Source organism: Oculina patagonica, chromosome 4, assembly GCF_052425735.1.
Source record: "Oculina patagonica isolate OP01 chromosome 4, crgOcupat, whole genome shotgun sequence".
Taxonomy (NCBI): Eukaryota; Metazoa; Cnidaria; class Anthozoa; order Scleractinia; family Oculinidae; genus Oculina; species Oculina patagonica.
The window spans coordinates 63,946,457-63,962,867 of NC_135761.1; the positions used below are offsets into that span (position 1 = coordinate 63,946,457).

The 16,411-nt window shown below is 41.4% G+C and overlaps 2 protein-coding genes and 1 long non-coding RNA gene across 6 annotated transcripts in view; 1 reads left to right on the forward strand and 2 right to left on the reverse strand.

Moving 5' to 3' along the window:
• The window catches only part of LOC144651104 (neuronal pentraxin-2-like), a 31,829-nt gene extending 22,106 nt beyond the window's left edge, over nt 1-9,723 (reverse strand). For 2 of the 4 annotated variants that reach the window (XM_078510990.1, XM_078510988.1), the window contains exons 1-2: nt 9,585-9,704; nt 9,220-9,387 (exon numbers count right to left, since the gene is read on the reverse strand). In XM_078510990.1, coding sequence (XP_078367116.1) covers nt 9,220-9,387; nt 9,585-9,621 — 205 coding nt within the window. In that variant the 5' untranslated portion in view covers nt 9,622-9,704. Of the gene's footprint in view, nt 1-4,195; nt 4,512-4,966; nt 5,095-8,721; nt 8,945-9,219; nt 9,388-9,584 lie in introns of those variants that run through there. The other 2 variants (XM_078510989.1, XM_078510991.1) reach the window with 2 other exon arrangements.
• On the forward strand, nt 1,381-2,209 carry LOC144648059 (uncharacterized). The gene has a single exon (XM_078507698.1). It carries the CDS (start codon nt 1,418-1,420, stop codon nt 2,207-2,209), a length of 792 nt encoding a protein of 263 aa, XP_078363824.1. The 5' UTR covers nt 1,381-1,417.
• LOC144651114 (uncharacterized) lies at nt 5,315-7,162 on the reverse strand. The gene is made up of 4 exons (XR_013570261.1): nt 7,095-7,162; nt 6,512-6,572; nt 5,929-5,989; nt 5,315-5,406 (listed from the first exon to the last, which is right to left on the reverse strand). It is a non-coding gene; the product is annotated as an uncharacterized LOC144651114 (long non-coding RNA).
• Nucleotides 9,724-16,411: the final 6,688 nt, after the last annotated feature.

Here is a 16,411-nt window from a genome sequence, read left to right on the forward strand (position 1 = left end):
CCATTTGTTTAACACTCTGAGCAATCAGAACTACGTGGGTCCCATACCCGCAAGGGACTATTATGACCCTGAAGGCATGACAAAAGAAAGGAAAGAAGAGTTCGAGGTATGGTACCAAGAACGCGTGGATGAAGAGTACCAATTCGACTTCCAGCAAGAATTGTTATCATATTGCAAGTCAGACGTGAGGTTGCTGCATGATGGATGCCGCATCTTCCGGGAGGAATTCAAGGAAATGGCTGGGTTTGACCCGATGGACCAGTGCATAACCATTGCCTCGGCGTGTTCCCGATACTACAACACGCAGTGCCTCAAAGAACATACCCTGGCCTCTGAACCCGTTCGAGGCTGGCATGGAAGGGGAAATTCCCATTCGCGAGTTTCGTTAGAGTGGCTGCATTACCTAGACAGCCAATCCTCTACCCGTATACAACACGCCCGGAACGGGGGAGAATGTGAACTCTTTCTCCGGGGACACAGTGTGTGCGTGGATGGTAAAGACAGCGACGACACCGTCTATGAATTTTACGGGTGCTTTTTCCACGGCTGTCCTGATTGCTTCCCAAACAGAGACAGGAAGTACAGTCTGTTGAGCACGAGGAGTATGCGAGAAGTCTATGAAGAAACGCGATGTCGCGCCGCCGTCATCAGGGCCGCGGGATACACTCTCGTCGAAATCTGGGAATGTCAATGGAACAAGTTGAAAAAGGAAGACACCGCTGTCAAAGAATTTGTGGACTCGCTGGACCTGGTCACACGCCTAGAACCCAGAGAGGCCTTTTTTGGAGGACGCACCAATGCTGTCAAATTGTATGACAAGACCGAAGAGGAAGAGCAGATCCACTATGTCGATTTTACATCGTTATACCCCTGGGTAAATAAAACTTGTGTTTACCCCCAAGGTCATCCCACCGTCATACTAGAACCGGGACATACAGACGTCAGCCAGTACTTTGGATTGGCCAAGTGTACCGTCAGCCCACCCTATGGTCTGTACAGCCCTGTGTTACCTTACCGTCAGGGAGGAAAATTGATCTTCCCTCTCTGTCGAAGCTGCCTGGAAACGGAGCAAAGCAAGCCATTGACGGAGCGGTCCGCCACTTGCCATCACACCCGCCAAGAACGCTCATTAACGGGCACATGGTGTACTCCTGAACTTGAAGAAGCGGTCCGTCAGGGTTACGTGGTGGACCACATCCACGAGGTGTGGCACTTTCCCCAACGATCGGACCAATTGTTTAAAAAGTATGTCAACACCTTCCTTCAGATGAAGCAGGAAGCGAGCGGTTGGCCCTCTTGGACCGGACAAGATCCTGAAAAAAGAGCCCAATATGTCACGGCCTTTTACGAGAAAGAGGGCATACAATTAAATGTTGACAACATCGAAAAGAACCCTGGCAAGCGCTCCTTGGCCAAGATGATGCTCAACTCCTTCTGGGGCAAGTACGGCCAGCAATGTAACAAGCCTCAAGTAGAGGCCTTTACTTCGCCCGCCGACTTCTACTCTCTCTTGAGAGATGAAAGCGTCATCATCAGCGACCTTAGGGTCGTCAACGATGAAATGTTGGAGATCGTTCATAGGAAGAGAGAGGGATCCGAAAACGTCCAGCCCAACGTCAACATCTTTGTGGCGTGTTTTACTACATGCTATGCACGCTTGAAGCTGTATCAAGACGGACTCTCTCGACTAAAGCCGGAACAGATCCTGTATTTCGATACAGACTCCCTCATTTATAAGCGAGGTCCCACAGATCCAACACTTCCTCTAAGCGACTTCCTTGGCGACTTCACTAACGAACTAAACGATGACGACTTTATTACTGAGTTCGCCTCTGCAGGGCCGAAAAATTACGGCTACAAAACAGCCCAAGGCAAAGTCTGCTGCAAGGTGAGAGGGTTCAGTTTAAATGCTAGAGGATCCTCCCAGTTAAACTTTGACATATTAAAGGATAATGTCATCTCGGAGGTGAGAGAGCCATTAGACGTGCCCCGCGACATCCCCGTCTTCAACCCGCATAAAATAACCCGAGATAAGAAGAAGAAGACCCTCAACACAATCACCGAGATAAAACGGTACAAAGTCGTTTTTGACAAACGCATAGTGGATCGCAACTCATTTTATTCTTATCCATACAGATACATGAAGAGCAGACCTGACATAGAGGAAGAGGAACGAATAGACCTGGCAGAACTTTTAAATGGACAATAAGAATGTTGAACTTTTATTGGAACTTTGATTTGTTTGGATTTGACACACTTACTTTTCAAATTGGCCTCCTCATGTTGTTGAAAGGAGTGATTGTTTTAACAAGGTCAATTTCTTGTTTTCCTATGTTGCCAAAAGGAAGTCACCTTCGCGTAGAAATGCAATCGGTGGTACATAAACCGGATTAAGTTAATAGTGCTTTGAGAATTTTTTTGAAAATTTTTGAGAATGTCAAAAAATGAAGAACATCCTCCTCGTTGTATTTACCGCGCCGTGAAGTTTTTGTGATGTCCATCATTTATTTCAGCACATTAAAGAAGAGGTTAAACGTGTACATGGTGTCCAATTTTCTTTTTTAGAAGTGCACACGATTTTCGTGGTTCGTAGTGTCACGCCGTGTCACGCAATCTGATGGGTCAGTCTTTCGTTCCCAGTAATACCGAGGAAAAGGGCGATTCACCCCCATCCCCCTCTCTTTACAAGCGTGTTTTTTCTCAGTATCGCCGACCCAAATTCTTTGAAAAAGCATGGCAATTTGTGAGCAATATATAATGGATGGTGGTCTTGCTAACTCACTATGAAGTGTGAGTGTATCGCGAATATCGAATATCGAAAATCGAATATCGAGTATCGAATATCGAAAATCGAATATCGAGTATCGAATATCGAAAATCGAATATCGAGTATCGAGTATCGAGTATCGAATATCGAGTATCGAGTATCGAGTATCGAATGTCGAGTATCGAGTATCGAATATCGGAGGGCTTTGATGACGTAGGTCCCAATGGGACCACGTGGTCGATATCCAGGCTCACCATGTTGAATAAATTAAAATTAAAGCCGCCATCTTGAATACATTAAGTGATGACGTAGGAGGGTTTGGTCACGTGGGTCCCTAAGGTACCACGTGACCCATATCCGGGCTCACCATGTTGAATAAATTAAAAGTAAAGCCGCCATCTTGAATACATTAAGTGATGACGTAGGAGGGTTTGGTCACGTGGGTCCCTAAGGAACCACGTGGTCGATATCCGGGCTCACCATGTTGAATAAATTAAAAGTAAAGCCGCCATCTTGAATACATTAAGTGATGACGTAGGAGGGTTTGGTCACGTGGGTCCCTAAGGTACCACGTGACCCATATCCGGGCTCACCATGTTGAATAAATTAAAAGTAAAGCCGCCATCTTGAATTCATTAAGTGATGACGTAGGAGGGGTTGGTCACGTGGGTCCCTAAGGGATCACGTGGTCTATATCCGGACCTGTGATTGGTTCACTGCCATAATCCTGCAATCTGATTGGAGCACTGTGAAAGCGCCTACCTATACTACTGATATTTGAAAAGATGTTTTAATTCAATGTAGTAGTTGTGTGTTTTGGGCATAGAGTTTCTCCATTTTTTCTGCGAAAAAAGTTCAAAAGAACTATTTCACCCGTCTTAGTTCATACCTTGAACCCGCGCTTCTGACAATATTTTGAAAAAATCCCTGCCTATTCCAGAAAGTTATCTCATGGCTGCGGATTGATGTGAAAAAGCAATAGTAAATATCTTTTCTTTAGAACACTTGGGTCATGCGCACTTTGTAACATCAATGCCTGACTGCTATATGAAAAACTTGTTTTAGAGCAAACAAGTTTCAAATTGTTATTAGGGCGAGCAGTGTTTGACATAATAAAAATTTGGTTTGTATCTGATCTTTCAAATTTTGTATTTTTCTAAGAAAAAACTGCCAGTGAATCTATCTTTGCAAAGCCTTTTCATAGTTTGAATAACACTTCAGAAGTTGAAATTCTCGAGAAAAGGTCGCATTGTTTTTCCTTGCCTTTAAGAAAAAGAGCCACAAATCGGGAAGATAACTGGTCATAACCAGTACAGAGTAACTGAAAACAGATAATGACAAATTAGAAATCAAAAAAGGATGCTCGAATTTTGCCAAACACGAATAAAACAAACAAAAAATAGCTTCCAAAGTAGAGTTTAATGCTCTACAATGCTCACATATCACATCAGTGTGTATGTTCAAGAGCTGACATCTTCATGGAGGCTTCAACTCTAACATGACGCCTTAATTATCTGCACTGAGCCTTTCAAGTGAGCTTTAAAGTCGCTCCACTGAAACACGTTCCCCACCCCTGTCAGGCACGACTTGGACATGCGCAAGATTTCCTGGTCCTTTATCACGTGATTCCAGATGTTGACACCTGTCATTTCACCAATGAAACTTTGACTGGCTTCAAAGGATCCTCCCACTGAATCTTGATCCTGTCCTAGTACCAGGGCTCCACCGCCACGGATCACGTGGCCTGCGTAAATATCAAAAGGATGAATATATCCAATTACTAATATAAATAAAATTATATAGTAAGATTCTTTACATTTTTTAATATCAATTATCGTTTTATAGTTTTAAACTTTTACTTCTGTATTCAGATAAACTTAGTGTCACCGACTAGTGCATCAAGAGTTAGAAGATTTGACACGTAAATAAAGTTAGTTACTTGTTAACCTATTGACTTTCTTACTTGCTTTACCTACCTACCTGCCTGCTTGACTGCTTGCTTTCTTACTTAATTATAAAATAGGAATTTATAGTGCCATATCCACAGAGTGGCAATTTATCCACTTTTTCCGCATCGGAGTGGAATTTTACACAGAATTAGGGTTTCAACGTTTAAATTTAGCGTTAACAATACGTTTTAGAGTAAGAGAGTTATATGAAGTACTGTTCTTGTTCAGGAACCATATTTGCTGACTTTACCTGCAAGACCTTTACCAGAAGCCGCAACCATGCCATCTTTGAACAACTTCCATGATCCAGCGGTATTCTCCCATGTTGCGCAGATGTGGTGCCACTTTCCATCGTTTGCAGATACAGATGTACGGCCACTACTGAAAGAAAGAAGCAAAGAGTTAGTATCACTCCTGAGATTCTTCCAGTTTTGTTCATTATTTCAGCCGTTAGATGGTCGTACATTTTCACTGATGTAAGTTACGTCTACATATATATATATATGACTGAATTTTTGAAAACCGTGTCAGCAACACAAACCTCTCACTGGCACTTTGCCAGGAAAATCAAAGGCTTTGTCAGTCAATCAAGCAAAGTCAAGCAGTCACTGGCGAACAAACACACTCACCTGAGTTTTGCCCAGCTGGATCACCGCCGCAACCTAACCTTGTTGCCTAACCAGGCCAGTTCTGCTGACGAAAACCAAAAAAGACCAAAAAATCAGTTTTTTAGCCCAAGTGTCCACTTTTTGAACCCACCCCACCCCCCTGGGTTATGAGACCTGCTGGTTGGCATGGTACCACCCTGTAGCCTGAAGCCTGGGCTGCATGCCAAAACCCTTCAAGACACCAAGCCCCCTGCTTTTTCAAGCGCCAGGCTGGCCTGACCCCTGGCTATCGCCAGGCGACAGGCGAAAAAGTTTTGCTTCAACCGGAGACCATGTTTTCAAAAATCCAGTCATATGTTGGCAGGTAATGCCTGGAATTGCACTGACAATCACTGTTTGCCCAGCTGACTTGCCCGGTGCCCGAGCCTGGCTAACGGTAGGTCACAGCCAGCTGGAAGCAGGCATTCCCTGCCAACATATGACTGAATTTTTGAAAACCGTGTCAGCAACACAAACCTCTCACTGGCACTTTGCCAGGAAAATCAAAGGCTTTGTCAGTCAATCAAGCAAAGTCAAGCAGTCACTGGCGAACAAACACACTCACCTGAGTTTTGCCCAGCTGGATCACCGCCGCAACCTAACCTTGTTGCCTAACCAGGCCAGTTCTGCTGACGAAAACCAAAAAAGACCAAAAAATCAGTTTTTTAGTCCAAGTGTCCACTTTTTGAACCCACCCCACCCCCCTGGGTTATGAGACCTGCTGGTTGGCATGGTACCACCCTGTAGCCTGAAGCCTGGGCTGCATGCCAAAACCCTTCAAGACACCAAGCCCCCTGCTTTTTCAAGCGCCAGGCTGGCCTGACCCCTGGCTATCGCCAGGCGACAGGCGAAAAAGTTTTGCTTCAACCGGAGACCATGTTTTCAAAAATCCAGTCATATGTTGGCAGGTAATGCCTGGAATTGCACTGACAATCACTGTTTGCCCAGCTGACTTGCCCGGTGCCCGAGCCTGGCTAACGGTAGGTCACAGCCAGCTGGAAGCAGGCATTCCCTGCCAACATATGACTGAATTTTTGAAAACCGTGTCAGCAACACAAACCTCTCACTGGCACTTTGCCAGGAAAATCAAAGGCTTTGTCAGTCAATCAAGCAAAGTCAAGCAGTCACTGGCGAACAAACACACTCACCTGAGTTTTGCCCAGCTGGATCACCGCCGCAACCTAACCTTGTTGCCTAACCAGGCCAGTTCTGCTGACGAAAACCAAAAAAGACCAAAAAATCAGTTTTTTAGTCCAAGTGTCCACTTTTTGAACCCACCCCACCCCCCTGGGTTATGAGACCTGCTGGTTGGCATGGCACCACCCTGTAGCCTGAAGCCTGGGCTGCATGCCAAAACCCTTCAAGACACCAAGCCCCCTGCTTTTTCAAGCGCCAGGCTGGCCTGACCCCTGGCTATCGCCAGGCGACAGGCGAAAAAGTTTTGCTTCAACCGGAGACCATGTTTTCAAAAATCCAGTCATATGTTGGCAGGTAATGCCTGGAATTGCACTGACAATCACTGTTTGCCCAGCTGACTTGCCCGGTGCCCGAGCCTGGCTAACGGTAGGTCACAGCCAGCTGGAAGCAGGCATTCCCTGCCAACATATGACTGAATTTTTGAAAACCGTGTCAGCAACACATACCTCTCACTGGCACTTTGCCAGGAAAATCAAAGGCTTTGTCAGTCAATCAAGCAAAGTCAAGCAGTCACTGGCGAACAAACACACTCACCTGAGTTTTGCCCAGCTGGATCACCGCCGCAACCTAACCTTGTTGCCTAACCAGGCCAGTTCTGCTGACGAAAACCAAAAAAGACCAAAAAATCAGTTTTTTAGTCCAAGTGTCCACTTTTTGAACCCACCCCACCCCCCTGGGTTATGAGACCTGCTGGTTGGCATGGTACCACCCTGTAGCCTGAAACCTGGGCTGCATGCCAAAACCCTTCAAGACACCAAGCCCCCTGCTTTTTCAAGCGCCAGGCTGGCCTGTCCGCTGGCTATCGCCAGGCGACAGGCGAAAAAGTTTTGCTTCAACCGGAGACCATGTTTTCAAAAATCCAGTCATATATATATATAAAGGATTAATACCAAAGCTGCTGTTGAAACCAATTTTGTGTGTACATGGCACTTTTCTTAGTACATAGTTTCTTCCAGCCGGGCAGGCAGTTAATTTGTCAGCTGGGCTCGTGACTTGACAACCTTCTAGCCTGGGGGAGGGGAAGGGACTTGTAGTAGCCCCGAGTGTTTTGGCTGGTGGGCGCCAGGTTCTTGGAAAATCGCTCAGATATATATACTGGAAAATTTTGAGTATTTCTTAATAATTTATGATATTCTGATGGCTTTAAGAGGAAATATGTAATCATTAGCTCTGTTTCAAAATAATAATAAAAAAGGAATTGAAATGTTTTTATCCACTTCCGGACTTATACGAGCGAATCGGTTGAAAAAAATCTTAGGATGCGTTTCTTTGGGAAAATCCAAAATTGGATTATTGATCTCAGATCACACGGATACTTTGCTCCCAAAGAAACGAATAATCCGAAAATGGATTTTTTGCCATGACAACCCCGTAAACACATTTCGCACAGAACATAAAATATCAGCACAAATTTATTTTTCGTCGAATGTATCCTAGCTAAAATAATTTTTAGCATACAAAATCTTTTACAAAAATCACACGTCGAAATAGTTCTTCTTTAGCCTCAAGCACAATGTGGCGAGAAAGCATCTAAGAGCGAAGAATGTTTGTGAAATGATCAATGCAAACTTCACTCGTGACAATTTCAAAAGGATACAACTTCCGTAGGCACACGGTGGCTGTTCTAGAAAACCTGTATGCGGTTTAAAATGACACTTCATACCTATCAAGCCACTGTTTCCTTTTATCGTGAAATATTTTTGTATTTTGATCGAAATAACCGCCTGAAAACTTACCGAATGGCAGTGTTTACAAAGGGCGAACCTGTATTTTCACAGCAAAGACCGCTGGGCCAAGGTACTTTTTTCGGATCCTTTCCCAAAGAAACGCACGGATCATGAATCCTAAAAATCCGGATTCAGATATGATCTGATGTATCCACTCTGAGTGTGGATTCTTCAGATCATTGATCCAAGATTAATCCATTTTCGGATATAGGTAAAGAAACGCAAAATCTGTTTTTGGATCAAGAATCCGGATTTGGATTTTTTCTTACTTCCGCTTATTCTTACTTCCGCTGATGTGGCTAGAGCGTATGACTGAAGTATAAATAAATAAATAAATAAATAAATAAATAAATAAATAAATAAATAAATAAAAGGTTCGCATTGCTTGAATCAGGATGCAATGTTAGCTTCCAGTAACTTGAAAATGTTAGTACCTGTAAGCGCCTCCCAAATAAAAATGGAAATTTCTGTAGTCAAGCAGGAGCAGTTCGTTGTCTGACCCAGGCACAGCATAACTCAATGGTATTCCACCATTCCCTGTATCAGCGGTTTTCATCCACAGACAAACTGTCACGGCTTTGAGGCTTGGCATGCCACGTGTGATGACGCAATCACTGGTTCCTTTTCGCGGGAACAGCAGAGCGTAATCTGCCGCGGCTGAAGAGAAACAAGAAGAAGAGCAATCTTATTTTTAAAATAAAGTGTCAGTTTTGTATATTTTAGCAAATAACAGCAATTTTGGTTCAATATCCCGAGTGGTATTCGATACAGAATTCTAATGTCGAAGCCGGGCTTGAATAGACCTTCACGGGCTGTATTTTGAGTCATTTGTACTAGTCAGATTGGCTGCCTCAGAGACATTAGTTGTCCAACTGCACATGTGATCGCTACAGAAAGGCGGATTGTTCAGAGAAATTAGACTGTATCTGTACCTGGATTTCGTTCCAGAGTTGTTAATCTCTGAGTCAGCACTTGTACCTGCACGGACATCGCTGCATTCGACTTGTTCAGCAAATTTAACTTCTTTTCAATACGTTCGTCCAGTGATTCAACCTTTTGGGATAGTGTTTGAATGGTTTCGTTCACAGCATCCAGCTTTCCTGTTGATATTGAAAATATGCAAAAAAATCGGGAAAGTAAGTAAATGATTACTTTCGGAAAAGGAAGTATGTACATGAATTTTATGTTCCTGAATTTTTAGCTATAGTAGTGATCAATATAGCGGTATTTCTATCTCAAACACTTTTTTAATCACTAGCCAAAGCCCAAGGACGGTTATAACTGACTGTATATATACCTTGTTTTTTCATGGTTGTCTGTATCTTCTGAGACATCACTTGAAGCTGCAAGGAGAGCGCTGCGTTCGACTTGTTCACCAAATCCAATTTCTTTTTGAGTTTTTGCTCCAGGGACTCAACCGTTTTGCAGCAATTGTTTGCGGTTTGGCTTATCGCATCCAGTTTTCCACGGGGCACAATTCTTTCATCCAAGTCTTGCAGTTTTCTGGCTAAATCTTCATCTTTCGCGCTCAACGACTGTAATTAATCGGGCGTGGCCGATTTATAGTTTACCCTTTGGTCGTCCTAGAGCGTAGTCTCCTGGCGCGGCCAAAAAGACGGGGATAGCTTGGGGTTGCTACAAAACCGCTACGGGTGACGCATACCGCAATGGTTTTCATTTTAGTTTTGACAGGAAATCGTTGCAGGCACACTTGGTCGACTTTTGGGTTAATGTGTAATCAGGTTGTGTTTTTTTGCTTCGGCGGAAGGACAGAGAAAAAAGCTTACGGGGCAAAGTACAGTATGGGGCCCAGTTCTCGGCCACTTTTGACGTAAACTTGTATTTCTTACCTCAGAAGAACCGCAGGAACTTGAAATTTCTCCCAGAGCTAGCTACATTATTCAGCTTTTTGGTGTAAAGCTATCGACCGGTCAAAAATTAATTTGCCCGAGCAATAATAAAAATAAAAGCTCCATTTGTGGGCCCAGTTCTCGGCCACCTTGGCCCAGTTCTCGGCCACTAAAAAGCTTGTGCGTAATTATCTGTAAAAAAATACTCAATTAATTTTCACAGTCATAAAATCACTCTGTAAACCTATTTATACTATATCGATCCCAAATTATTTTTATGATGCTTTGTTTTACTTTAGAAAAGAAGGATTTTAACGCGCCTAGTTGCCTATGTGCAGGTTCTGGCAAAACCGCATTGTGTGACCCGTGCATTTAGATGGTTTATTTTGCAGTGAAAAGGTCTTGAAAGATTTAGGTGTTGTAGAAATAATAGACAAGACAAGAGTCAGCTCAAAACTTAGAGATAAGATTGAACTTTATTTTTAAAACATTTATTTCTTTCATTCTGGCAGCAGCAGATGAAATTATATTAAAAACCAAGCGCTAAGCTGTGATAGCGAGCAGGGTGGCCGAGAACTGGCAAATACGCAAACGTCGCAAGAAAAAATTTCGAAGTAAATTAAGACCAAAAAATACAACGGTTCAACGAAAAGTTAACTAAAGCAGAAAGCTGAATTATTCTACGTTTCACATGCCAAAAAATTAGCTCGTATGGTGGGGGCTTTTGGATAAAATACGAATTTAACTACATCCATGAATTTGGAGCCGTAAACAAACAACTTTTTCGGGAATGCAAATTCACCTACCTCCGCGTAAACTCGACGTGTGAGCTTTCTATATCGAATTGAACGATAAAACTCAAGATACTTAAAGCACATGAATCAGTCTATCGTTTGAAGGAAATACCTTTTTCTTTTGATTCAACTGGAGTGTGAAAAAACGCGTTAAACACAAAGTGGCCGAGAACTGGACCCGGCCGAGAACTGGGCCCCATACTGTACTGATATTCACCATTGTGAAATTGCACTTACTTTGACAAGTTAAAGTTATTTTTGTAAATGAAAAAGGTAACGTCATTGATGTCACGCAGTACTAGATGGTTTGCTGGTTTCTGACTATGAATGGGGGTGTGATCTTGCGGTATATTTTTTGAGCCTGACTCCGCCGTAAAACTTTTTTTTTATTTAGCAAGAACTGTGTCGATTTTCATTTCTGAACAATTGGTCGTCAAGTCGTTTGTCACAAAGAGTAGAATGTTTGTACAGCATGTTTTGGAATTATTTTAGATTTGGTTAGTAAGACGCTTCTGAAGACCTGAGCAAAACATTGGGAATGTACAGTATTAATAGGAACTTGAATGGAATTTTTCACAAGTTGGATAAAGGTATCAACTGAAAAAAATGGAATTCAAAATGAGAACTTGGATTTTGTTGTAATTAAATTTTATCGCGGATTGGATGCATAATATCACGGCTTTGAAAGTCTTCAAATAATTAGAAAGGTTCCTTTCTTCCTTTTGATCTTATTGTTATTTTCATGTATTGATTATTCGAAAGTGGTTTTCGTTGATACGAAAAAAAAACGGGTTTTCACTGAATTGCTTGAAGTATTTTTAGACGTGATAATATTGGCTTAATCAAATTACATTGTGCACGAAATATTTGTTATTCTTTTGTCTTGAAACTTTGAGGAAATTGAAATTTTTGTTTGACAGTAGTGTATGAAAGGCATTTTATAGAACTGAATAAAAAATAAAAAACATTGATAAAGGTTATTTCAAAGATTTATTTTGCCTGATTTTGAAGGGTTTCAGGAGTTTTAAAGAGTGCTGGTAAACGGCTGTATGTTGTTTGTGATTACGGATCTTATTTAGTTTCGAACGCTCTAATTTTTGAAAGGTTAAAACAGGTTAAAACCGGGCGGTTTCATGAGTTTTTTGGGTAGAAAGGTACGGTGGTGGTCAAAAAAAAATGTTTAGAAAGGAATGACTGTAGTAGCACGTAAGTCGGAGGTTTGCGTGAGTCACGGGGTATAGTATGCGTGAGCTGGATTTCCGGCGTCATAACGGCATGTTTTGTTTACTGAAAGATACACTCGACGTTTAGTTAGCTTAGTCGGCTTGGGAAACTATTTTAAAAATGAATGTTGTAATAGTTAATTAATAGTAATCTAGAATTAACCCACTCTCGATTGGAGTCTGTTCTGGATTCGCGCTACCTTTTCGCCGCGAAGGAATTTTGTAAAATTTCGCTAGTGGAAAGAGGGTACTGTAAGAACAGTATCAATAACTCAAAAGGAGGAACTTCTTTGTAGCTCTGAATTAAGACGTATGATAAAATTTTAGAATAAGAAACTTTCGATATATGGTTTTCATATTGTTTTTGTCAATTTCCTTTTGTGGCAGATTTTTTGAGAATCAGCTTTTCTTTCGTGTGATGACAGACACAGGACAGAACGAGAGGTGGATGAGAAAGATGCCGAAGATGAATAGGCACCGAAAAACGACAAGAACCGTCAAGGACTTATCTTTAGAGGGCGGGGAGTTTTGGCATACTGTATTTCGAGGACTGGACTGGACTAGTAAAACGCGGACTAGTAAAACGCGGACTTGTAAAACGCGGACTAGTATAACGCGGACTAGTAAAACGCGGACTTGTAAAACGCGGACTAGTAAAACGCGGACTCAGGTAAAACGCGGACTTGTAAAAGGCGGACTAGTAAAACGCGGACTAGTAAAACGCGGACTTGTAAAACGAGGACTAGTAAAACGCGGACTCAGGTAAAACGCGGACTTGTAAAAGGCGGACTAGTAAAACGCGGACTAGTAAAACGCGGACTTGTAAAACGAGGACTAGTAAAACGCGGACTTGTAAAACGCGGACTTGTAAAACGAGGGCTTGTTAAGCACGGACTTGTAGAACGCGGACTTGTAAAACAAGCGCTTGTAAATCGGATAAAACTAAACGGTTTAGCGAGCGAAACAATTTGTGTTTGAAGCTCTTGTGTGTTTCTTCGACGGCATATTTCTAGCTTTTTTGAGCACTCTATGGTCTGTTTTAGCGTGGAGATGTTTTTGCAGTATAGCACATGTTCGTTCTGCAAACCCCTACTAAAACAACGGGATTGATGCTATGAGTTGTGTGCATATGTTTCTTTCTTTCCACTACTTGACGTCTGTTGAGTGCAGTCGTTTGTATTGCTCGCACGAGGTAGAACGGGGCCCGTCCAGAAATCAACAGTCAATCGTAAATAAAGGTGACGGACCTACACGACTCCTACGTTCGTGACATTAGAATATTTGCCGTTAAATGTTTAAATTCGGTCTTTCGACCTTATTTGCTTCTGACTTCTTTCTGAGGGTACTGTTTTAATTTGGGGGCAGTATGTGGTAAATAAAGGTGACGGGCCTACACGACTCCTACGTTCGTGACATTAGAACATTTGCCGTTATATGTTCAAATTCGGTCTTTCGACCTTATTTGCTTCTGACTTCTTTCTGAGGTTACTGTTTTTTTGAGACATTATGTATTGAAGAGAGCCGTAAGATGATTGTGGCCAAGGAATTCGAAGTGTCTAGAGGCGTTTTACAAGTCCGCGTTTTACTAGTCCGCGTTTTACTAGTCCAGTCCAGTCTACAAGTTAAAGACACATCAAGACCACCCCACTGTGAATTGCCATAGCACAGACAAAATTATAGTCAATATCTTATGTGTTTTTAAGAGAATTACATAAGAACCAAGGCATGTCTTGTCTTGCCTTACATTGACATGCAATAATTTGGAAATACTAAGCTCGTAACAGTTTAAGACAGAATCCATCAGGAATTTGAGTAACATTAATTTTAGTTACGCAAAAATTGAGCACCAGAATAATTTAAATCCTTGTGTTCTTTCATACCTTGTTAAAGGCTTGACATGTGATAACACCAACATAACACCAACAACAGTTCTTTATCAGTGGGGATTGAAGAAAAAAATGGAAACATCATCACACAGTTGACCCCCATGCAAAAACACTCCAGGATGTCACGGGACTGTTTGGTGTCCGTCTGCCAATTTCTAACTTCAAATTCCAATGTTAAATTCCATAGTTAGTAACTATGTTAAATTCACATTAAATTTTCAATATTTCTTAGTTGTCTAAATTTTACTAATTCTTTTAAAAAAACTATCACCTGCCAAACATCCCCAAAAATCACTCAAAAAATTACAAAATACCGCAATACATAGATACATGGGATGAGTGAAGTTTCCTTGGATTCCTTGAAACACCAACAAGATATTTCCGTTTAAGGTGGCTGATAATGGGTTTCAGTATTTCCCAGTCCTTATACTTTGGTTCAGGACTAAAAGCCTTCATCAATTGCTATTACAGTAATGGTATGAAACAAATGTTCAATCATTCATCAACAAGTTGTGATCATTTTCTTGACAATAGTAGTTCCCCGGTAAACAGTTGTAGTACTGTCCCATCAAAGTGCAATGCCTGGAAAATACCGAAAAGCACACGACCTTCAGGTGAAACCGCACCTTACAGTATTACCAATACACTGCACTTTGCTAAGTCTTAAAACTTTACATTGTCTAGTCGTCTACTTCAATCGTTTATTTGTATTTTGTGAGATACATTTATAAATTGAAACCATCATGTCATTAAGTAATAATGCAATCTCGACAACGTTCTAGATATTATATTATGCACACTAATACAGCTCATGCAAGCCCTGTGACTTACACAAACACAGTCGGACTGAGTGCTACTTAAGTAACTGCTTCGTGGTTTCTGCTGTACTGAACCCTGCCTTTTAAGGCAAAGCGCCCGATTTTAAGCTTCTTAAGCTTCTCAATGTTCTTGTTTGCTTTTAATTTCAGCGAGCGCGATCTTCGTTTCTCGGGCCGTGGACACAACAACCTCGTTATGGTCTCCAGTGATGAAAACTTTCCCATCCGCGGTAGTCTTGTTCACTCCAGTTGACGAAACAACTTGGGTTACAGCCACAAAAATGAGAAACAAAGAAAAACAAATCGATTTTGCTGCAAACATGTTGACGACAAGAAGTCTGTTAGTGAGACTGAAGCCCTGAGCCCAACGATAGAAAATTTTAGTCAGTGGGAAGTACACTGTAAATATAAATTTAACAAGTATTTTTTCTCGATGTGATAATGCAATCCACGGTCTGTTTGATTATCGTGACATGGAAAACAAATATTATTACTATACTTCACAAATTATTCTGAATGACGGACGATCCTTCTATTAAATAATAAATCAACTGAATGTCAAGGAATAATTGTGGACAATGTATCTGAAAACTGGATGAATGAGTTTGTTTCGAGTTCTGTAACACAAACATGATTATGGCTACAGTTATACAGTGCGGGGGGTGGGTGGTTGATACAATTCTAATAAGCGGTGTTTAAGCAACTAAACAATGTGGCTATCCCGCTATATTTCTTTGCAATTATCGCCACATTTTTCGAGTCTCCAAATTCCCGGCAATTTCTTTAGATACCCAGCAAAAAGATTTCCTTCTCCCGAGACATTGGAGTTGTCACCTCGTTGGTTTTATGCAAATGTAGCGACAAACGCAAACATTTATCATTATTTTTTGGCATTTATTTAACTTAGCCTTCAGGGTTTCAGTAGGGATTTTAGACATTACAGATAGGCATTACTGAAACCACAGATCGAGGGACCGGCAAGATAAAAAATAGGACAAGAAGCAATACATTGTCTTTTAAGTTTCCTTTTGTTAGGAACTGGATCCTATACACACTGGATCTGAAGACTGCATGTGATCCTTGAACACGGTTTTATTTGTCTTGCTCATTAAAATTTCAAAACAAAATTTAAAAAGAAGGTCAAGAAAACCAAACAATGTCTCGTGAAGTGATGCGGGTAACGACCGAAAATTATCATAATCAGGAATTTGTAGACAAGGTTTGTAGTACAAGGCCAGACCTTCGTTTAGGTTAAATATTTTGAAACGCAAACATTTTGTAACGTTCTCATTATCCATTCATAAAGCCCATTCTGTTTGACACGTTACAGCCATTGACGTTGTTTTCATGGTAACAACTCACGAAAGCATCGCATGACACAAACTGAATTGATCACGCAACACTATAACAATTATGTACAACTTATATTTAAGATTTTAATAACGCAGATGTTGTGTAAAAAAACGGTTTTTGTAAAAAAGCTGCTTTTTTACATAAAAAAGCAGCTTTCTTACAAATATAAAATTGTAAAAAAGCAGCCTTTTTACAAGAAT

Excerpts from the sequence above, each read along its gene's own strand:
- LOC144648059 (XM_078507698.1), top strand. The coding sequence starts at position 1,418 with ATGATGCTCAACTCCTTCTGGGGCAAGTACGGCCAGCAATGTAACAAG.